At 38.7% G+C, this 21801-nt stretch overlaps 6 protein-coding genes across 12 annotated transcripts; 3 read left to right on the forward strand and 3 right to left on the reverse strand.

Moving 5' to 3' along the window:
• Positions 1-167: 167 nt before the first annotated feature.
• LOC119982791 (signaling peptide TAXIMIN 1) lies at positions 168-1252 on the forward strand. The gene is made up of 2 exons (XM_038826353.1): positions 168-520; positions 887-1252. Exons 1-2 carry the CDS (start codon positions 411-413, stop codon positions 1008-1010), a joined length of 234 nt encoding a protein of 77 aa, XP_038682281.1. The 5' UTR covers positions 168-410; the 3' UTR covers positions 1011-1252.
• Positions 1253-1985: 733 nt separating this feature from the next.
• Positions 1986-3730, forward strand: LOC119982254 (senescence-specific cysteine protease SAG39-like). Its single transcript, XM_038825544.1, has 2 exons — positions 1986-2894; positions 2991-3730. The coding sequence occupies exons 1-2, from the start codon at positions 2465-2467 to the stop codon at positions 3581-3583; spliced, it is 1023 nt and encodes a 340-aa protein (XP_038681472.1). The 5' UTR covers positions 1986-2464; the 3' UTR covers positions 3584-3730.
• Positions 3731-4852: 1122 nt separating this feature from the next.
• Positions 4853-6099, forward strand: LOC119982255 (senescence-specific cysteine protease SAG39-like). The gene is made up of 2 exons (XM_038825545.1): positions 4853-5286; positions 5381-6099. The coding sequence occupies exons 1-2, from the start codon at positions 4857-4859 to the stop codon at positions 5971-5973; spliced, it is 1023 nt and encodes a 340-aa protein (XP_038681473.1). The 5' UTR covers positions 4853-4856; the 3' UTR covers positions 5974-6099.
• Positions 6100-6165: 66 nt separating this feature from the next.
• On the reverse strand, positions 6166-7634 carry LOC119983188 (seed biotin-containing protein SBP65). The gene is made up of 2 exons (XM_038826893.1): positions 6766-7634; positions 6166-6581 (listed from the first exon to the last, which is right to left on the reverse strand). Exons 1-2 carry the CDS (start codon positions 7615-7617, stop codon positions 6321-6323), a joined length of 1113 nt encoding a protein of 370 aa, XP_038682821.1. The 5' UTR covers positions 7618-7634; the 3' UTR covers positions 6166-6320.
• Positions 7635-9444: 1810 nt separating this feature from the next.
• On the reverse strand, positions 9445-13689 carry LOC119983154. Of its 7 annotated transcripts, none has more exons than XM_038826845.1 (7): positions 13553-13689; positions 12253-12421; positions 11778-12128; positions 10925-11666; positions 10746-10850; positions 9924-10096; positions 9445-9829 (listed from the first exon to the last, which is right to left on the reverse strand). In XM_038826845.1, the coding sequence occupies exons 4-7, from the start codon at positions 11592-11594 to the stop codon at positions 9632-9634; spliced, it is 1146 nt and encodes a 381-aa protein (XP_038682773.1). In that variant the 5' UTR covers positions 11595-11666; positions 11778-12128; positions 12253-12421; positions 13553-13689; the 3' UTR covers positions 9445-9631. The 7 variants fall into 7 exon arrangements, with proteins under 7 accessions (XP_038682773.1, XP_038682772.1, XP_038682771.1 ...); XM_038826844.1 differs by having other exon boundaries at positions 11778-12133; XM_038826843.1 differs by lacking the exon at positions 11778-12128 and having other exon boundaries at positions 10746-10844; positions 10940-11666.
• Positions 13690-14067: 378 nt separating this feature from the next.
• On the reverse strand, positions 14068-21656 carry LOC119982769. The gene is made up of 14 exons (XM_038826322.1): positions 21324-21656; positions 21050-21162; positions 20868-20917; positions 20384-20617; positions 20131-20280; positions 19724-19819; positions 19599-19619; positions 17799-17900; positions 17019-17050; positions 15905-16078; positions 15693-15724; positions 14929-15019; positions 14675-14786; positions 14068-14584 (listed from the first exon to the last, which is right to left on the reverse strand). Exons 1-14 carry the CDS (start codon positions 21596-21598, stop codon positions 14303-14305), a joined length of 1764 nt encoding a protein of 587 aa, XP_038682250.1. The 5' UTR covers positions 21599-21656; the 3' UTR covers positions 14068-14302.
• Positions 21657-21801: the final 145 nt, after the last annotated feature.

The following is a 21801-nucleotide window of genomic DNA, read 5'->3' on the forward strand; positions in this document are numbered from 1 at the left end:
CGCTATGTAGTTGACCCTGTTGGTCTAAACGACAAAGGATGAATTTCCCAATTTTGACCTTGCGTTGCAATTCATCCTACTGAGGAAGTGGCTATATGTGTAAATATATTATGAGACAGTGGCAATTCAGTCCTTTTGATAGGATATTAGCAGAGGATCATCTTGATAAAAGGTTTGGCCTTTTCTGAACTTTCGGATTCACAAGCTTTGCTTTGAAGCAAAAGCCAGCGAACGTGTGTCGTCTTTTATTATACAATCATCGGAGTAGGAGATTCCCAGAAAAGAAAAACAATTTTAAAGTAAAAGCACTTATCAGAGTTAGCCATAACCAACAGAACAACTTCTAGGTTGTAGCATATCCGAGAATAAAGACTCGAGCAACAAAGAAGGCGATATTGTGAGTAGCGATCATGTGCTGTGGAGACGGCGAGTGCAGGCCACTTGGGTTTCTTCTGGGACTTCCCTTTGCTTTTCTTGCTCTTCTGATCTCCATCGTTGGCGTTGTCGTCTGGATCGTCGGGTTAGTTTCCTCTCTTTTTTCTCTCTGGCCTGCTATTTTTGAATATTTTTTTCTTGATATAGATTTAGGGTAAAGATGCAATCTTGAATGCTTCGCTGGTCTGGATATTAAGAACTTCTTAGCTTATACTGGAATTTGTGAATTTTGAGAATAACAAGGATCATTTTTTTAGTATATAGAAGCAATCTTTAGAACATTAGAATTTCTGGGTGTTCTGAATTCCTTAAATTTTATAGTGAAAGTTTTGATTGGGGATGACACATATTGAAAGTTTTTTGATATTCTACTGTCATTTTTGTCTGTCTTTACTAAATTCAGTTGCTTTCAGGATTGATTTGATTGATTCTTGTGTTGGGATTTGTGCAGATTGTTGCTGACATGCATATGTCCTTGTTGTCTGTGTGTGACAATAATAGTGGAGCTGGCTTTGGAGCTGATCAAGGCACCCATTCATGTCATGGAGTGGTTCACTTCTCAGATCCCCTGTTGATTCATTTTCATGGTCTTTCTGTTTATTATGGATTTTCACATATAGAGTTGATTGTCTTTTGTCGCTAATTTTGGGACTCTTCTGGCTATGATTCTTGTGTATATCTTTCCCTGGTTGATCTGTCGTTGTGAATTTTCTGACACAACATGTATAATGGTTTTGCATTCCTCCTTTTGTTTCTCTTGATGATTGTGACATTACATTGAAATGAAATAATGATGGAAGCGATATCGTTCAAAGTATGTTTCTTCCGCGATTAGAGATGATTTCTTTTCGCAACTTTCTCTTCGCTTTTTTTTTTTTTTTTTTTGGGTTGGAGGAGAAAATAGTAATGGATTACCATATGCTTTTCCTCCTTTGTATTTACTGTTTAAGGGTTCTATGCTTGTAAGCATTTGCTATGGCTAAACCAGCCCGGGAGAAGTGGTCTTCAATCGAGTACATTACTTGAGTCATATCTCCATATTGGAGATATCTAGAGGATCTAAGAGTTTCCTCCGTATGTTATAGGCAAACATTTGAACGATGGCTGTGTTTATTTTTACGTAAGATAGTACAAAGTGTTTTGAGGACTTGAGAACTGTTAATTGTGCTTAGTTCAATATATTGAAGGTTGTAAGAACAATGCTGAGTCCAACATATTAAAGCCTTCTAGAGTACAAGACGATAGGGTAAGTTGGTACAAAGTTTAGCACGTGATCACAAGAGTACTACTCTCAATGGAACCAAGTGCTCTAGAATGGACACATAAAGCTAGCATGAGCTTTATGCAATCTTCCTTATATATTGGATAATTATGATCACTTGACACTTTAACCTAAAATACAAGTGCAGAAGTGCTTAATAAGCTTGATATGCTGATAATCCAGTATATAGTGCTGGAACTAACAAAGAAACAGAGATTTAAACAATTTAAATTGCAAAGCCTGTAAACTCATACCAGTATAATCTGTTGGAATCCCAGTGGATATAGAATCAGTGCTGAGAGAGACCTTCCCTTTTTTGCTTTTGTTTGAGCGTGAAAGTAACGGTAGACGATGACACTTCCAAAGGATGAAGAAAAGGCTCTAAGAACTCAGTACTTGGAAGCTTTAATATGTTGAACTACGGACCTTTCTTTCGTCTTATATTGAGCTATATAATGGAGTCTGTTATGACTTCACATTGATGTTTGAGAAAATGCCAATGGAAGATTCAAATTGGCTTTAGAAATGAGTTCTGAACTTCATAGCAGAGCAGATTACACGGAAAATAGTTTGCTTATCAAATCAAAATCAGATTGCCGGGTACTCCATGAATTCTTAGGGCTAATTGTCCTGTTTTTACTAAAAAGTCATGAAGATTCAGGGATTACCTCCATGTTCTCTGTGCTATATAAGTCACTGGAACCAGGTGTTTAATGCAATACTAACTCAACTTAGAGAAGACTTCATATCAGAACCAACTCCTAAACAATGGCTTCCCAAAAGCAATTCCTCTTGGCTTTATTCCTGATTTTGGCAATCTGGGCTTCGCAGACTAGCTCGCGGAAGCTTCGAGAGCTTTCAATGTCTGATAAACTTGAACAATGGATGACCAAATATGGACGGGTGTACGAGAATGCTGTGGAGAAGGATAGGCGGTTCAATGTATTTAAAGACAATGTGGAATTCATAGAGTCATTCAATGCTGATGTGAACAAACCTTACAAGCTAAGCGTGAATGCATTTGCCGATCAGACTAATGAAGAGTTCAGAGCTTCGCGTAATGGACTTAAGAGAACAAATGCGCCAAGTTCAGTGAAAACAACACCGTTTAAGTATGCAGACGTGACTGCAGCGCCTGCTAGCTTAGATTGGAGGAAGAAGGGTGCTGTTACACCCATCAAGAACCAAGGCCAATGTGGTAAGTTTCAAATACGAATTCTAGACATACTGTCCTTTTACCTCAACACTTGAATTTCTTGACTAATTGTGTTTGTTTCCCGGGGAAAAAAAATAGGCAGCTGCTGGGCCTTTTCAACAATAGCAGCAACGGAGGGAATCCACCAAATCAAAACAGGCAAACTCCTCTCCTTATCTGAGCAAGAACTTGTAGACTGCGACACTCAAGGAGAAGATCATGGATGCATGGGAGGTCTAATGGAGGATGGATTTGAGTTCATAATACACAACAAGGGCATCACCACTGAAGCCAAATACCCTTATAATGCAACAGATGACTCTTGTAACAAGAAGGAAGAGGCTTCTCACGATGCCAGTATCACTGGATATGAACAAGTTCCTGCAAACAGCGAGGAGGCATTGTTGAAGGCAGTGGCAAACCAGCCAGTGTCGGTCTCCATTGACGCTAGTGGTTCTGCCTTCCAGTTCTACTCCAGTGGTGTTTTCAGCGGAGCGTGTGGGACTATGCTTGACCATGGAGTCACAGCTGTTGGATACGGAACTACTACTAATGGCACCAAGTATTGGATTGTGAAGAATTCATGGGGAACTGAATGGGGTGAAGAAGGATATATAAGAATGCAGAGAGATATTGATGCCAAGGAAGGCCTGTGTGGCATTGCCATGGATTCTTCTTACCCTACTGCCTAAACTACAAGACTTCCTCCTATTATATACCGTCTATTTCAAGCTTGTACGTGAACCTAATAGCTCCCTAAGAGGATGATTGTACAAATATCTGTTGTACTTGTGTATTTATCAGAATTTCTATCAATGAAATGAAGGGTTCTGATCTGACATCTTCTTCTTCTTTTTTGTGCTAATGACCTACTCATTTGTAGCAATTCTGTCCATTTTTCAGGACACAAAAGAACTCCACTGGTTCAACAAGCAAAACCATATATTGTGTTGGATGTGCTGGCATAGCTTCTGTTAAACTTTTTCTGATTTCATCACAAGTTATTATGATTTCTGATTGCTTTGATTTTCTCCCTGAAGCGAAAACAACGTAGTTAAAGCAACCACTGCAAACTGGAAGAAATTAACATGGAACAACCAACCACCTAGACCTAGTAGTATAGTTCTCTTTTTCCGCCAAAAGAAAAGGACAAATAACAGAGCGAAACAGAGGCTGTCCTGTTTAAATTGGATAACTATGATCACTCAACAATTTAACCTATAACAGAAGTGTTTAATAAGCTTGATAAGTTCAGGAGTCAGTATGTAGTGCTGGAAGCCTGGAATGGAACTGACAAAGAAATAGATATTTTTCGTTTTCCAGAAAGATAATAATAGTTCGACTCCAAGATCAATTGAAATTGCAAAGTCTATAATCTCCATACCAGTATACTTTGTGGGATCATAAACCTGTAACTGGAATCTCAGATATAGAATCAGTACTGAGAGAGACCGTCCCTTTTTGCTTTCGTTTGAGCGTTGAAGTAACGGTAGACAATGACACTTCCAGAGATGGAAAAAGAAAAGGCAATGAAGGATCTTTCCTTTGTCCTTGCATGGACCAGCCAATGTACTCTACCCTCTTATTTTAGTTCATGTGAGTTAAAAAAATGTTCTGAAATATTACCCTTATATTGAGCTAGCTATAATGGAGTCAGCTATGACCTGACATTGCTGTTTCAGAAAATGCCAACAAAAGAAGATTCAAATTGGCTTTAAAAATGAGTTCTGAACTTCATAACAGAGCAGATTACACGGAAAATTGTTTGCATATCAAATCACAATAAAATTGCCGGGCACTCCATGAGTTCTTAGGCTAATAATTGTCTTGTTTTTACTAAAAAGTCATGAAGATTAAGAGATCAAACCCATGTTCTCTGTGCTATATAAGTCACTGTAACCAGGTGTTTAATGCAATACCAACTCAACTTAGAAAACACTCCATATCAGAACCGTCTGCTAAACAATGGCTTCCCAAAAGCAATTCCTCTTAGCTCTCTTCCTAGTTTTGGCAATCTGGGCTTCGCAGACCAGCTCACGGAAGCTTCAAGAGCTTTCAATGTCCGAGAGGCATGAACAATGGATGGCCAAGTATGGGCGGGTGTATGAGAATGCTGCGGAGAAGGATAGGCGGTTCAATGTCTTTAAAGACAATGTGCAGTTCATAGATTCATTCAATGCTAACCCGAACAAACTTTACAAGCTAAGCATGAATGCATTTGCTGATCAAACTAACAAAGAGTTCAGAGCTTCACGTAATGGACTTAAGAGAACAAATGCGCCAAGTTCGGTGAAAACAACACCGTTTAAGTATGCAGACGTGACTGCAGTGCCTGCTAGCTTAGATTGGAGGAAGAAGGGTGCTGTTACACCCATCAAGGACCAAGGCCAGTGTGGTAAGTTTCAATTACCAATTCTAGATATACTGTCCTTCTACCTCAACCCTTAAATTTCTTGACTAATTGTGTTTGTTTCCCGAGGAAAAAATAGGCAGCTGCTGGGCCTTTTCAACAATAGCAGCAACGGAGGGAATCCACCAAATCAACGCAGGCACACTCATCTCCTTATCCGAGCAAGAGCTTGTAGACTGCGACACTCAAGGAGAAGATCAAGGATGCATGGGAGGTCTAATGGAGGATGGATTTGAGTTCATAATACACAACAAGGGCATCACCACCGAAGCCAAATACCCTTATAAAGCAACAGATGACTCTTGTAACAAGAAGGAAGAGGCTTCTCACGATGTCAGTATCACTGGATATGAACAAGTTCCTGCAAACAGCGAGGCATCATTGCTGAAGGCAGTGGCAAACCAGCCAGTGTCGGTCTCCATTGACGCTAGTGGTTCTGCCTTCCAGTTCTACTCCAGTGGTGTTTTCAGTGGAGCGTGTGGAACTATGCTCGACCATGGTGTCACAGCTGTTGGCTATGGAACTACTACTAATGGCACCAAGTATTGGATTGTGAAGAATTCATGGGGAACCGAATGGGGCGAGGAAGGATATATAAGAATGCAGAGAGATGTTGATGCCAAGGAGGGTCTGTGTGGCATTGCCATGGATTCCTCTTACCCTACTGTCTAAACTACAAAACTACCATGGATTATATGTTTATCTATTTCAAGCTTGTACGTGAACCTAATAGCTCCCTAAGAGGATGCCTGTACAAAATTCTGTTGTATATATATCAGAATTTCTATCAATGAAGTGAAGGAAGGGTTCTGACGACAAAAACAAAACAAAACAAAACAAAAATCCTCATACCAAAACATGCATTGATGTTGTATACCAAGACCAGAATTAATCCAAACTCTTATTAAAACCAAAATACATACAACCACCCCTAGTTATTCATTCCCTTCTCAAGAAAACAACTGAAACAAAACGATCAAATTAATAATATTATGTTCTTATTCAAGACCAGACATTTACTACTTGTTCACATTGTGTTCATATTCATCCCCACCTTGCTCCCCTGAAACATTTTTGCTCTTTCCGATGACGAACTCTTTCGTTGTCTGTGCTATCTCGGCTATAGTTTCGCCAATCGCCTCAAGAACCCCTCCTCCCTTTGCATTGCGTTGTTGCTCATCTTGGCCATGCTCGAAGTACTCCTCGGTGATACTTTCCCTTCCTCTGCTTCCTCTTTCTTCTTCTTTCTCTTCTCCTTCCCAGTAACTCCTCTCAGTGCCCTCAATTGAACAACAAAAAACAAAAAATAATGAGATAAATAGACCGATCTCACATGCTAAATTTTTAGGTTACAAAACAAAATATCTGCAAATTTTGTATGCATAAGACAATTGGATAACTGGATACCAGCTGTTAGGGTTCTGATTCTTATCATAACTGATATCAGAATGTGTAGATATATACCTGTGATTCAGTTGTTGAGCCTTGCTTGGCCTCCAACTCTCTCTCGGCCTCTTCTTTCTTCCTTGCCGTGTACTCTTTCATGCTCTCACCGGTTGAGACAGCAGCCTCCTTTGCAGCGCCCAGGGGTTTGCTTACTAACTCTGCAGCCTTACTACCTACATATTCAACCGCCCCTTTAACTGCCTCGGCAGCCGCCTTTGTCCCGTCCACTGTTTTCTCAGTCGTGTAATGAGCCGCCGTCCAACCAGTTGCAGCAGCCTTGTCCTTGGCTACCTCAGCCTTTTCCGCCGTCGCATCTTTTGCCGCCACTGCCTGCTCCACAACATACTCCTTGGCTTGCGAAACTGTCCCCTTTACTTGTTCAGTCTTCTCTGCCGTAGTTTCTTTGATCTCTTGAGCCTTTTGAGCTGCCAATTCCTTGGCTTGTTGAGCCTTTTGAGCCGCCGTTTCCTTGGTCTCTTGACCCTTTTGAGCAGCCAATTCCTTAACCTGCTGAGCCTTGTGAGTCGCTGTTTCCTTGGCTTGTTGAGCTTTTTGAACCGCTGTTTCCTTGGCTTGATTATATCGCTCTTCCGCAGCTCTTATTGCCTCCGCAGAATTCTGTTGCGCTGTTTGTCTGAGCTTCGTTGTCTCTTCAAATGAAGGTTGCTGACTCTCCCTCTCTTCCTGACCTTCTTGGCCACCAACACTTGATTCCTCTGCTTTGGCTCTGTTCTTAGAATCTTTTCCTTCCATCGCGAAGGACTCAAAATGGGTTGTCATTGTGGGCACAATGTGTTCCTGTTGGCCGATTACTCCTCCTCTTCCAATGTCCTTGTTGTCTTTGCTGGTTTGTTGTTTATCAGAAGCCATTTTTGTGAAGATTTGTGTTTTTGTGTTTTGACGTTTGATGGGAGGTAGAAGGAAGCAGGAGATTTGTGTTATAAGAAGGAAACAGCGGTTCGACGAGATAGACGTGGGTGCATGGAGTGGACATGTGTTGGGTGATTTTTTGACACGTGTCGGTCACGGGGAGTCAAGGAGGTGACTCAGCTTTTCAAGCTGTTTATTAATGGACACAGATGGGAGTCCGGGATAGACATTAGATTTTGGGCTTTTATTATTATTTTTCCGACAAGTTTATGAATAGAAGAAGTTTTGGACACGTGGCTTCTTTTTGACTAGTCACTCCCAAATAGTTGCATGGCTAATGTCTTTCAAGGGATTTGACCGGACCATCTCAAAATGTCAGGCGGGCTTGGGCTGCGCCCAATCTATTGATTTGGGCTTCCTATATATCTTTCTAGAACTAAGATGTGTAAAGAAGAGTGGTTTAAGCTTACTGGTGATGAACAGAAGAGATGCCTTGGCAGAACACTGGTTTTCATCTTTTCGAAGGATTACGTTTTCATATTTAAATGCGGTTGTTCCGACTGAAATTGACGCATTTTGTCTGTTAGTTACTCTACCCCAAACTTGAAACTCCTTGTTTGTTTGATGAATAACAAAAGGCATTCAAATTTAATTTGTAAGTTTTACTCTGATCGGCATTGAAGGACTCGCTGAATGTGACATTGCCTCTAAAGATATCGAGTCGTGTGTCCTTCTCCTTCCCATTTTCGAGCACGAACCCATACTTCACAATTCAGTTTTCATATTTTTCAGATAATGAAAGTGGGCTAGCTTGTGAAACTTCAATTGTAAAGGAAACTAAACAAGTCAAGCTATAGTACTGGGAAGACATTGTAAAAGCATTCTTCCTCCAGTTTATGCTAGCAAGTGGAATCACATTTTCATATTTAAATGTTGTTGCTCCGACTGAAGTTGGCGCATTTTGTCTGTGAGTTCATCTACACCAAACCTTAAACTCCTCATTTGTTTGATGAGTAAACGCTTTCAAACTTAATTTTTTTTAGTTTTACTCGAGAGCGGCATTGAAGGATTCGATGAAAGCGACATTGTCTCTAAAGACATCGAGTCGCGTGTCTTTCTCCTCCGCATTCTCGAACACCAACCCCCATGCTTCACAATCCATTTTTCATGTCTTTCGGATGATGAAAGTGGGCTAGCTTGTGAAGCCCAAATTACAAGGAGAAATACACATATGAAGCTATAGTGCTGGGAAGACATTGTGAACAGGAGAGGGAGAGTTGGAAAAGTTCTTGTTTAATCAGTGAGGAGGCGGAAGGAGTGGAGGGAGAGGGAGAGGGAGAGATAGAGGGGAAGGATAGTAAAGTTTGTGAAGTGTGTGCATGTGTTGAAAGGAGGGAGAGATAGAGGGGAAGGATAGTAAAGTTTGTGAAGTGTGTGCATGTGTTGAAAGTGTGAAGCAGGGGGATTAATATAAGAATATGTGGACATCCACACATTTTTGTGTTAAATTTGTTTTTGGACTTAAATTTCGGATATATAACTGACATTCAAATTTGATTTAATCCGAGTCAAACAAATTCCGCCATCCGAATGGGAGAGAATTTTTTCACCCCTAACTGCGAGGTAGAGTGAATATACATAACGTTCATTTTTCAACCTACAAATCCAAAACAGGGACTGAATTTATAATAATCGGCAATATTCTTTTAAAGTAAACGATTTTTTGTTTTAACTTGTATATATATATAATCTTTGGACTTTATATCATGTCTGATATATCAAGTATGCAGCCACCACAAAATTCTATGTATACAGTAAAAGGCAAAGTTTCTGTAAATGGGGTTGGATCATATCCTTCCAGAAAAGAAATTCAACCTGCATTCCAGTGCACAAGGCATATTTCACATGTAATAAATTATTTGAGCCTGGATAAAAGGCATTATATATATTGGCTATACTCATTCGACTTAAATACGGGGCAGCAACCTAGTTTCCCAACCTTGTTAACTGGAATTTAAAGAAGCTCCCATTCAGATTCACAGAAATCAGGACTTGTTAATGTCTTTGTACCCTTCATGGGAGGTGATGTTGGATTTTCTGAACTCTCCTTGATAATTTGTGGGTCAGCTCCTCCATACCTTAGTGCAAGCTGTTTATATTCGTGCTTCCTTGTCGACCTAATTCTCGAAGAGAGAGCATTCCTAATCTTTCTCTGAAAATAACATTCAAAGGCACATACAATCAAATGAAGTGAAAAAGGCTTGACAAAAGTGGCTTTGTGTATACAAGAGGGAGCAGCAGAGTACCGTGCAAGATTTGCGATTCTGTTCTTTTTGAGAAGCAAAGTAAGGTTCACCATTATCCACCAAAACACAACTTTCCTCGAGCTTCAATTTACCTGGGAACTGAATGGTCCCCGTTCCTTGTTTGAAAGCAATATCACCATTGATCTCATCCATGCTAGTGTCATCTGATCTTCCTGCAAAATTGCATTCAGATTGGTGTCTATATCAGCAATGAAGTACCAGTTCTAATTCTACATACAAACACAAGATTAAACAACTAGTGACCCTGCGAGCAAGTATACGTATACAAACAAGTAGGATAAGATTCATAACCTTCACTGTAGAAAAAGAAAATAGAGTACTCAGAAGAAGAGAACAGAAAAGTCAACTATAGAAATGCCAGTGCCCTTAGGGCAACTCCAAGGTTTAGGTATCTTGGCTTAATCTTCTGGACAGTGACTTCAACGTAGAAAACTCTTTTTAACAAGTTCTTAAGGCAAGATTGTCATTTTCTACATCTACTTCTTACTCTTGTTTGCATTACCTGAAAACTCACTAAATAAATTTTAAATTCTACACACCCATATTCTAGATGCCCGAACCTAACTACCAAGTCCTACTTCTGAATCAACTCATGATTCAATAAGTTAGGCACAGTGAATTAAATGTGACTCTTTATATTTCTAGGAGCGAATTCCAATATCTTACAAAGAAAACGAGAATTCAAGAAAAAGAAACAAAAAGGAGCAGCTAAAGATTCGTGATTCATCTATTCCTAAACAACACTGGCATATGACAGTGATGTTTACCAGCATCAACCTATACTGTAGAATAAATTGATACCTAGATGGGACAAATAGTCTTCCTGATCAGCAAATTTGTCGTTTTCATTTCCATCCAAAGATTCGACAAGAGAAAAAGCTCTGGTGTCCGTACAAACATCTGCAGCTGCCAACATGAGTAATCAGATAATAATCAGCAAAGGTAAAAAGGCAACAGATAAGAGAGAACAAAAATCACACCTGGTGAATAATTACCATTTGAGTCAGTTGATGAATCAGGACATGCAGAAGGGTTCATCTCCACCTTTTGAAAACAGTCACATTCCACCAAAGTAGTTGCACCGGTTGACAGGTTGTCATTTGCGGTCATGTGCTTGCATGAGTTTTCAATCTCAGTACTATTGTAGATGAAGTCACGTCCTGAAACTTCGGTAAACTCTGGAGTTGAATTTGTAGCTTGCTGATCCCATAATGCTTCACGATCTTCAACAGAAAGTGTGTGCAAGGATGCTTTATTGAAATCCTTCTCCATGGGAGCTTTATGATTCTCTATCCAAGAGTTTTCTTCTTTAAGATCCAGATTCGGTTTTTTATAGTCACTTCCATCACAATATCGCTTTGCGCACAAGTCAGAGCATGCGCCTTCCATAGAACCCCTTTCAGATGATGGAAAATATTCTTTTGCACTACAAAGTCCTTCAGAAGAGGCTGGCTGTCCTTCAACTTTGACGGGATTAGTTAACATTTTTGAATCCTTAAGAAATTTCTCAGTGTAACCTCTCACACACTCTTGTTTCATATCTATATTTAGCTTCGGATTCTTCTCTATATCAGCTTTTTGTCCAACAGCCAAGTCAGACACAGGCACTTTCACAGGATCCATCTCAGATGAAGGAAGCAAATCTTGCATGACATCTGAATAGAACCTTTTAACATTAGCGCCAACTGTCTGCACCTGATTTTCTACATATTTAACCGTATCCTGTCCAAAAGAATAACATCATAAGTTGCTAGTGGGAATTGGGAAACTATGAGATCATGTAAAAGTACATATTTAACCGTATGCTTGATGCTTCAGATGATCGCATATCACCTCCCTGAAAAAAGCAGAAATGGGTTGATGGTAGAACAAGAAGAGTATCCCACCAAGTCACCACAATCATAATATATGCTGATAGTAGCCCAAGGAGATGGAATTGACTGGTCCTGTATCTAGAATTTACAAAGTTTCAGCCAGGACCATCATTTGGATTCTCAACCTTGGTGGTGATGATAGTATGTGAGACCATTCCATGTCAATCAGCAGCAGATAAATTCTATTTTCCATTTGTTTTTCTTTGAGGCCAAGGAAATGGCTCAATTTAATCTGTTATTGATGTGGCACATCGGCCAAACTCCACACGGATTCATCCCCGCAACTCCAAAGAAGCCCATCAATGATTTACTGGTCTAGTGGACCCAGTATAGAACTCATTATCTTGGAATAAGAAACAAGTCCTTTGGGGAACTAAAATCTCCAAAAGTTGGGATAGTTCATAACTGAAGACTAAAGACATCAATGAACATACCTGATACATAGCTTCTTCCATTTCCAAGCACATAGATTCAAACTTCTGGTATACATGTCCAACCCAAGTTATCCCTTTTAGATCCATGGTGAGCATAAGTTCACCCCTGCCAAACAAGCTGGATGTCTTTCTTTCTTGAGTACGTTTAGAAATTAGAATACTTCAAATCCTGCACCAAAATAATACTAGTCATGCAGGAAATTAAACTAAAACCAGTGAAGGATCAAAAGAAACAATCTCAAAATTGCTGTTTCGGGACATTATAATATGCTGGATAGGGAAAATGTATATAGTAACTGAAAAAGACATTGGTACTGGAAAATGTATTATGAACTTTCAACCAGATTGTTATAAATTTTTGTATTTTTCTATTGAAAGAAAAATCCTAAAATCAGAGTAGCAATCGTTTCAGAATCCTGACCCATACACAGCAGACAACAAACAGATTTCCATTCCAATTGGTTTTACAAGTTCACCAACAAATGAAAAAAATATATCAGTTTACTATTATAGGACCCGTAATGTATTGAATGAAAAATCACCTTCATTAAAGTACTTCACACCCAATACTCTCAACACTCTAGATCGACTAGTTCAATTTCCAGCATCATCTCTATTGCAGACTCAACACATATGCAACATCCTTATTAGTTATTACTTGCTGCAACAATATAGCGTTCAGAAACTACATCGGAAAAACTTTAAATTGAAGTGGATATGCTCATGAAAACCAAACATGAATCACTCCTTAGTGAATGAAAAACATTTCACCTCACTGTCAATACCTAATTAAAACCAAAGACCATGGGGATCTCCAAATCATCGCCTGATCCTCAACAAAGAACTACTCCTAATCAAAAAAAATTAACAAATTCGTAGTTTTCGCCAAGTCAATCAGACCACCAAGTATTCATGGCATCCAAAAGAGGAAAAAGGAAATTATTTTTTCACGTAGAACAGCATAAGATCACTAAAAAAATAAACTTAGCCCCTGAAATTCCCGACTGAGACAAAAGCCACAGACTCAAATTCAAAAGTTTACATTTAAGCAGAATTTCAAAGAAAAAGTTTCACCATAGCCATGATTTATCCACATGAATGCATAAAAATTCTCTCTCTAACACTTACGTTTCCTCCAAAAGAAATTTTGGCAGCTCTCCCAACAAAAATTCGAAATAAAATAAAGCAGAAAGCAAAAAACCCCTTTTTGCACAAAAGCCAGAGAACCCTCTTCGTAGAATAAAAGCTAAATTCGAAAGCTAAGCTAGTAACGTGGTGTAGAAGATGATCGCGTGCATACCCAGAAGCGAAAGCTTTGAAGAGTCCTGCACATAAACCAATTCAGTTGAGCTTTGATGAAGAGGACTCTGAAGAAAACCAACCAAGTAAACCAAAACCAAAACCAAAAAGGTAACGTAAAGATACAGTGGACTTGTATTCTTCGGTGTCTCATTGACTGACACTTGGCAATCTATACGGATTCTTTAAGTGGGTCCCAAGGTTTATCTTGCTTTTTTGGTGAGTGGGCCGTTGCGGCCCTTATTTTGAAGTTGGTATGTGTATTTGGGCTTCATGAGTATGCTCGTACTGAAGCAATGCAGCCCAACCCAAAAAGCTCGCAATGAATTGAAGAATTCAGCATTTCAATTCTCAAGTTGAAAAAATACCGCAACAACTATAAAAATTTGTATTAGTAGGAGGCGCCGACATAGAATTGAACTCCCGATCTCGGACGAGATTTTTACGTCATAAGTTACAAGAGATAACCAGCTAGATTATTGCTAAATGGTTGCAGGCTTCTAAAGCGTCAACTAATGTTATGAATAGAAATCACATAATGAAATAATTAAAATAATTTTTTTTTGAAATCCATATCAACCATACCAATACATTCTTTGTCCTCTATTGTTTCTGCCGAACCATGTCTAACCTTTGCAAGTTTGTCACAATAATGCAGACACATTGGACATTGAGTTCTTTCTTGTATGGACGTTGATACAAACAAAGAAAATGAAAAAACTCAGCCGCGTATGATTATAAAGAATAGGCATCAGCCTGCCGCTTGAAAATCCCCGAAATCGTCATCTGGTATATCTAGTTTGTTCTCAAGAGGACGTTGTTCTATAGAGCCTTCCTTGCTTGCATCTGGTGCACTGTCTTCCGCTGGCACTTTGGACGGAGAATCTTGTGCGGCAGCGGGAGAAAGTGGTCCTGGAGGAGGTGGTGGTGGTTTGATACTAATTACAGGCTCTTTGCGGTCACCCTTCTCTTCCAACGAGAGATTGCTCATTTCCTGCTCACAAAACTTTGACTTTGTGCTGCGGCCACTTTTCTGTTTGCATCGAAAAGGGAAATCATATTTAGATACCAGTGTCTTAGCACAGGTAACTAGACGATTAAAACGAAAAGTAAATAAGCATACAGTTTTTAACTGAAGCACGAGGGTTTCCCCTTCTTTCAAACTATAGTCAGCAGAGGATGTATGCTGAAAATGTTGTTCCATCTCTTCAGCAGTTTTCTTCTTGTCCAGGTATCTTTTATGCATAGACAAAAAGTTATTGACAAGGAGTTTATTGATGGAAACTTCATCATTGAGTGAATATTATCAGATGTAGCAACAACTAAGTACTTGCGGAATACAAAACATGGATAGAGAGGGACATATAGTGTACGTACTTCATATGGTCATGCAAAGCCGCTTGGAAGTCATATGCCTCTGTTCTTTCTCGAAAACCAATTCCAATAAATGCATGGCGAATGCGACCATCTGCATGACTCCCAAACTAATGAGTACAAAAGTTGGAAACATACCATTCAAAAGAAAGTCAAGCAGAAGTATAAATCACGCATCATAACCAAAATTACAGTTCCTATAAAGGTATTTTGGGGGGGGGGGGGATCACAAAAGCAGTAAAAATGAATCCACAAATGCATTGTGTCAAAAATTGTATGCATATGGAGAGGTGGGATGCAAAAACTCAAGTAGATTGTGCCTAGTTTGAGATTAAGAAGGAAGTAGATAGCAGCCAGGGAATATATATGTGTAAATGACTTTATTCAAACCTTTTTTAAGAACAATCCCACACTTGAGCCTCTTTTCATGAAGTGGCCGCTCTAATACTTGAACACCAGCAAGACTTTTACCATTGCAATAGACAGAAACTCTCAATTGTTTTTTTCAAGCAAAAGAAAGTTCTTTAAAAAAGTACAAAGAGGGAACTAATCACAGAGGTAAGAGGTCAATTACATGAGGAGGATGATTTTCATCAGCATTAGAAATCCCTGAGCACTAGAAACTAGGATATTCAATCCATCTATTCTCAATTACATGGTTAGGACTTTCCCTTCTCTCAAATTTATGATATTTTGGTTTGAATCTTTGGAGGAATCATCATTCCAGAAAACAATACTTAAAACAAGAGATGGACACAGTAGCTCACCAAAGCTCTCCTCTATTCGAAGAACAAAATACCTGCCACAAAAAGAAGATTCATAAACAAATCGCGTTTTAACAATAATGATCGAAAGCCAAGAAACACTCTCACGCAAAATTGACACAAGTTACACTATAATTTGAATTTTGATTCTGTTTTGCTGTTTATGTCATGTTCAAACATTAGTGCGAATGCTTTCAATGAGAAATAAGCTCAACCTGCTGCTATCTATTACAGGTTCCACTGGATGCGGCTCTCCTTCCCTCAAAAAAGCCCGTGCATACAGCTCACCAGTAGTTTTATCGTCAAGCCTAATAATGCATTCTTCTCCTTTGCTAATGACTTTTAATGTTCCCTCCCATGCCCATTTGTTGACATTCCACTCATCAGCCCTAAAAAAACATGTGATACAAATAATCATCCACAATATGTGAAAAGTAAAGTTTCAACATCGAGCATAGACAAAAGGATTTTTACACATCACAAATCAGTATCAAATGTACTTTCAAAACATGTCTCGGTTAAAAAACACAGATTTTGTCACGGGAGGGGGTGGAAGGGAAAGCTGAGCTGTGAAAATTTTACCAAGCAGGTTGTACAATAGAGATTCCTTCATGGTACTCATACTTCATCTTATAAAATAAACACAATGCTTTTTATGATTCTAAAGCATAATGGACCAAATAAAGCTTCTACCAGAAACTATTTACTGCCATTACCTCAAGCATTTGGTGCATATGCAGCAAAAGACAGCTTTCCACAATAAAACAACGCATTAAGGGAAAGATGCCCGCATCAAATTTATATGTAAAAGAAGTCAACAACCTACGTCCTAACCTGTTGCATCATCGGAGGACAAGGGGAAAAAACTGTCAAACAGAAACAGTCAGCTTTGTGACACAAACATAACTCTCCGCCAGCCATATATTCACCCTCTTCTTTACAAACCACAAACATAATTCTTCAACCTCAAAATAATGATTGTCATCACACATCTATATCCAGAGAGGCCTCAGGCCCTGCATTTCAGTGTTGCTATAACTTGCAAAGAATTAACACATCAAGGCAGAGGAAATTCTTTGGATCCCCAAGAAGAGAAAGAAAATTGCGAAGAAGTAGAAAGTAAAAGATGCTTAGAAGACGATGGATTCTCCGGATATATAGCATCTGATGCAAAAATAAAAGAAACGGCAACCAAACTTCGTATTTGAGTCAAGCACAAAATGCAGTGAAGGAGTTGATATAAATCTAATATGCCATTTACTGCCTTATGCACATCATTACATCAAGCATCATATTTGACAAGTCGAGAAAAGAAATAAAGAAAAAAACCTGTAAGATGCAGAACTTTTCCTGGGTGGGATCTGCAAAAGTAACAAGCAAAATAAGCAAGACATTACCGTGATAGGAAAATCGCAATGCGAAGACTGAGAAGACTACATTTGCCTCGTATGACCAGAACATCACATCGAAAGTACAAAACCAAAAAACTCATCTGGGAAGACATTAAACTTTCTAACCACATGATGCAGTGTATGTACCTCAGAGTAATTTAAACATTCATGCAAAGGACCATATATTTATGATTTAACTCTTCCAATCTCAGCAATACACGACATCCTTATACATAATATAGAAGTTTGGCTTTGTAATATAAAATTATATTAAAATCACGTCGGAAACCAATTTGACCAGAAAGAACATCAGCCATTACTTGGTCTTCTCCTTCAAGAAGAACAAGGTTGCAACAGTGAACATACAAGTTATACAACCAAGAAGCTCAGCTATATTGATTGCAATCGGTGTAATTTCCATTGAGTTCTGCATTAATCTACAAAAAAAAATGATAAATACAGCTGAAACTTACATGCCGCCACATAATAAATATTTACACACCAACTGATCTCACAAAGGTCTGCTTATCAAAAAAACGCTCTCACAAGGTTCATATGCACAACTATATACCAGAAATTGAAAGCCTTTCCATTCTTGTTTGATTTTTCAACTCGTTATCAATCAAAATAAAAGAGCACTAAAAATTCAGAACGAACCACAAAACCCATTAATGGAAAAATACAAATCCACAAATCAACTATTTGGATGGATACTTACCAAATAGACATAACATTCAGAAACTTGAAATAGAACGATCTCTAGAGCCTCAATTTCATCGCTCTCCTGATCATCTGGCACCTTATGCTCTTTCTCCATGATCTACAACTTGGATTTGGATCAGAAAAGTCAAGGAGAAAGCAGAATCTTTCAATCTGAAACACTGAAACAGGCTTCACTGAGCTTGCAGTTAATGGGATTTAGCAAAAAAAAAATTGGGTTTTTCAGGGAATTGGGGATTCGGTTGCTTCCTCTCTTTGCACTGGACGAGGATGTAGTGTTTGGAGACGTGAAGAATTGTTTCATCGTTCGTTAACCATTTGGAGCCGTCCGATTAGATTACTTCTTTATTCGTTAAGGGCCGATGGTAGCTTGAAAATATACGCGTTTAGTAGTAGAAAAGATGTAATGGACGGCAATGATTGGTTGCACCATTCATTAAGTCAACAAGATGAACGGCTTGCCTAGCGCGAGCGATTGGAATTAGGTGTACTATGGACTTATTGCTAGTATGAGCGGTTGGAATTTGGTGTACGTGTTGCTTGAATTGTAAGGAATAGTTCGTTGGGAATATGCTTAGGAAGTGGTGGTATCATTTGTCAGGTAAATCCATCACCAAACAGAGCCTTTTTTTTTTGTTACTTCCTGATTCCTAACAAAACTCTGGACGTTCGAAAACCAATTTTAATCTATAATTTTTATTTTTTTAATCGAGAATAACACTATATAAATTTATCGACATAAACTCAAACTCAAGCCATCATGCCCCGTGCATAGAGAAATTTCTCACTTTACAACAAGATAAATTGGATCAAAGCCTAACGTAAGTGCCCATTGCGTCACCAACTACGCCCCATATGATTGATCAATATCCATGATTCCTTTCAACCAAAGCTCCTTTTGAACTAGTCATCCAGTAATTCAAACTATTAAGCAGTGACAGGCTCTCTACAGAAATTAGACATTCCCATTTGTGTTTTCCCAAGCACACACATGGCAATAAAATATCATCTTGTTTTTCTCCATGAAGTATTTTTAACAAACAGATTTGTTTAAAACTAACACAGTAGTCCATGAAATTCATTAGAAACAGATCCTCAAAAGCAACCATAGTGGCCAAATCATCTGGAGGACTTGTTAGTATGGTTGAGCATGCAATTGCAATTTGCAAACCTCGGTAATATTTACACCAAATAGTAGACTAGTGGGACTCAAGTTTAGGGTGCACTGACCCAGATAAATTGAAGAAAAATTCTTTTCCATCGCTGAAATACAACTTAAGTTGGTAATCTTTTAGAGCAAGTGGAGTTTTTAAGCTCAGCAGATAATGAAAAAGTTAATGAGGAGCAGTTGCAGTCACAGTTCTGTGTCTTGGGTCTGTAAGCATTGTGTGTATGTTGGCAAAGCCAATTTCTTTCATTCTTCCTTCTAGATCAGTCAAATAGTATTCATCAAGGAATGGCTCCGTACTCTTCATTAAGGTAAACAGAACTGGTGACAATTCCTACAAAATATGGTAATCAAAAACACAGCAGTTAGAATAAAAGCATAATACTAAAAAGAAATAATACACTAATGGTAGCTTAATATGTGATGATGCTTTGAAGGTCAATGCAATATCGATAACTTCTAAAAGAGAATCAATGTTTTGGAAACAATTAGAAGTTTGAACTTCACATTCTCTTCATAATCTTAAAATGAATCAATGTTTTCCTTACTTTAATCAATATGCTCTTCTAATTTATTCCAATTGTTGATTAAGTCCAATATGTTAATGGTAGAGTATACAGGAACCCGTACCTGAAGGATTTTTGATTTGGGCTGCAAAAGTGTGAGCAAAATCAACATAAATGGTGTTGGTGTTAGTGTCAGTGCACCGGAAAATACTGTTATTATTATTGAACTAAACAGGTATGGTATTTTACCGAATTATCTGTCAAAGCAATAGTGCCTCCAGGTCGAAGCAGGCGATATGCTTCCTTTAGGATACTAACAATTGCTCTTTCAGGACATTCATGAAACTGCATATAAATTAAGGAGAAGGATATTTCGCAGTAAGAGTTCTCACAGAAAACACGTCAGTGAAAATTTTACGTATGCCAAGAAGTTCAGCCATAGTTAAATAGTTCTTTAAGCTATGTTACAGAGAGATTTAATAGCCCTGACTCCTGAGACATTGCATGAGTATTTGCCAATGTATCTAGCAGTGTTAAGCATGATGCTGGACTCTCATTTACTGCCCAAAATAGCTCTTTAAGAGTACAAAATGATCAGTTCATTGAATCTTTTCAATAACTTCAAGAGGAATACCATATTAGATGAGATTGCATACCACTAGAGCAATGGAGACAAGGTCAAATGATTTGGACAGAAGGCCTGTGTCTTCGCCATTGGCATGTATCCAGGTAATTGGATTCTCTCTCGTGGCTCTTTTTTCCTTGAATTGCGCTACGGAAAGAAAGTAAGGTGATAGATCCAAGCCCTAGAGCAATGGTATTGAGAAACAGAATATATCAGTGGTATACATCTCATCATAAAATTTTAGGATAGTCCAATCAGTGAACTAAAAATCAATTTGGACTCACAGTTACTTTAGCAGAAGGAAATTTGTCAGCAAGAAATCTAGTGCTCACACCAACAGAGCATCCAATATCTAAAATATCTTTGATCCCAGAATTCCCTGAATACTGTAAATGGTGTTGATCGATTGCTTGAAGCCAATTCCCACGCACTATCTGATTGGCTTCGTCCAGTGAAGAAGCATCAGGTATTGCTCGCATCGCCATCGACATTGTTGCAACCTCTGCTTCTGCTGCAGCCTGCCGTAACACATGCATAGAACATTCTTTCTCATAAACAATACTCTATAAATTCCAGACTCCATTACAATTACTTACACATTACACATTGTTTCTTAAAACTTCCATGGAAAATACATCTACCATTATTAAATGTTAAAGATGCAGGTTAATTGAAGAGAATCTTCACCTGCAAAATAATTTTATTGTTTTGCTGAAATACATGTCAAATGCAAATTCAACAGAATTGAGAAAGAAGACATCTGCTTACCAGCCATGAGAGGTTGCCCTCTTCATATGCATGAAAAGGATTTAGATAATCTGCAAACAAGCCGTTAATTCATAAATTCCACGCGACTTATAAAGATAACAGCAGAAAGACCATTGTTCCATTTTCTCAATCTGAAATTGAATTCTTCTTATTATTTTGAAGAGAAGTTCAAGAGAATTTACAATCTGGGTATATAACTGAAGGGTTCTGCACACTCTCTAACTCCTTATAAACATCAGATTCCAGAATCTCCCTTGTCATGTCTCTCCATGGAATGTCCTTCTTCTCTGCTGTACTGTTCCACACACCAAATTATTTCTAGTCAAAATTCCAAAACCCACAAATCCTTTCAAATTTCCTCGACAAAAATAACACACAGATCCACATAGACATTCAGTCAAACACTATAACTTCTCAGGCATTTAAGTGCAAAGGGTAAAGGGAAAAGAAGGGAACCTGATAAAAACTTGTCTGGAACCAAACTTGAGTATAGAATAAAGAGGCTTGAAGGAAATGAGAGCTTGAACAAAGCGAGAGAGAGGTGTCTCACCAGCCCACTTGGGCCGTTCAAGCTGTCCCTCTTCATAACCTCCAGCCACCTCAGAAGAAGTCGCAGCCATCCTAACAACCACTGAATCTCTTCTTCTTGATACTGTTCTTTCATGGATGTTAGGAGTAATTTTTACTGTAGATAAATAAGAGAGACTTTGGGCTTGTACAGACAAGGCCATTGAAGCTTCGGAGACAACCAGGTAAGCAGGTCTAGAGACTAGAGTAGAGCGGTTGGGGACGGAGATGCCGGCTGAGGTGATGAAGTCAATTCTCTATCGCCACGTCATACAGTAGTATCTAAGGTTAACCAATAAAATACTTACACGTGGATGGGAAGGAAGCCAACTTAATCCCACTGGATTTTTTTGATTGCTTTCTGCCC

This window comes from Tripterygium wilfordii, chromosome 17 (assembly GCF_013401445.1).
Source record: "Tripterygium wilfordii isolate XIE 37 chromosome 17, ASM1340144v1, whole genome shotgun sequence".
Taxonomy (NCBI): Eukaryota; Viridiplantae; Streptophyta; class Magnoliopsida; order Celastrales; family Celastraceae; genus Tripterygium; species Tripterygium wilfordii.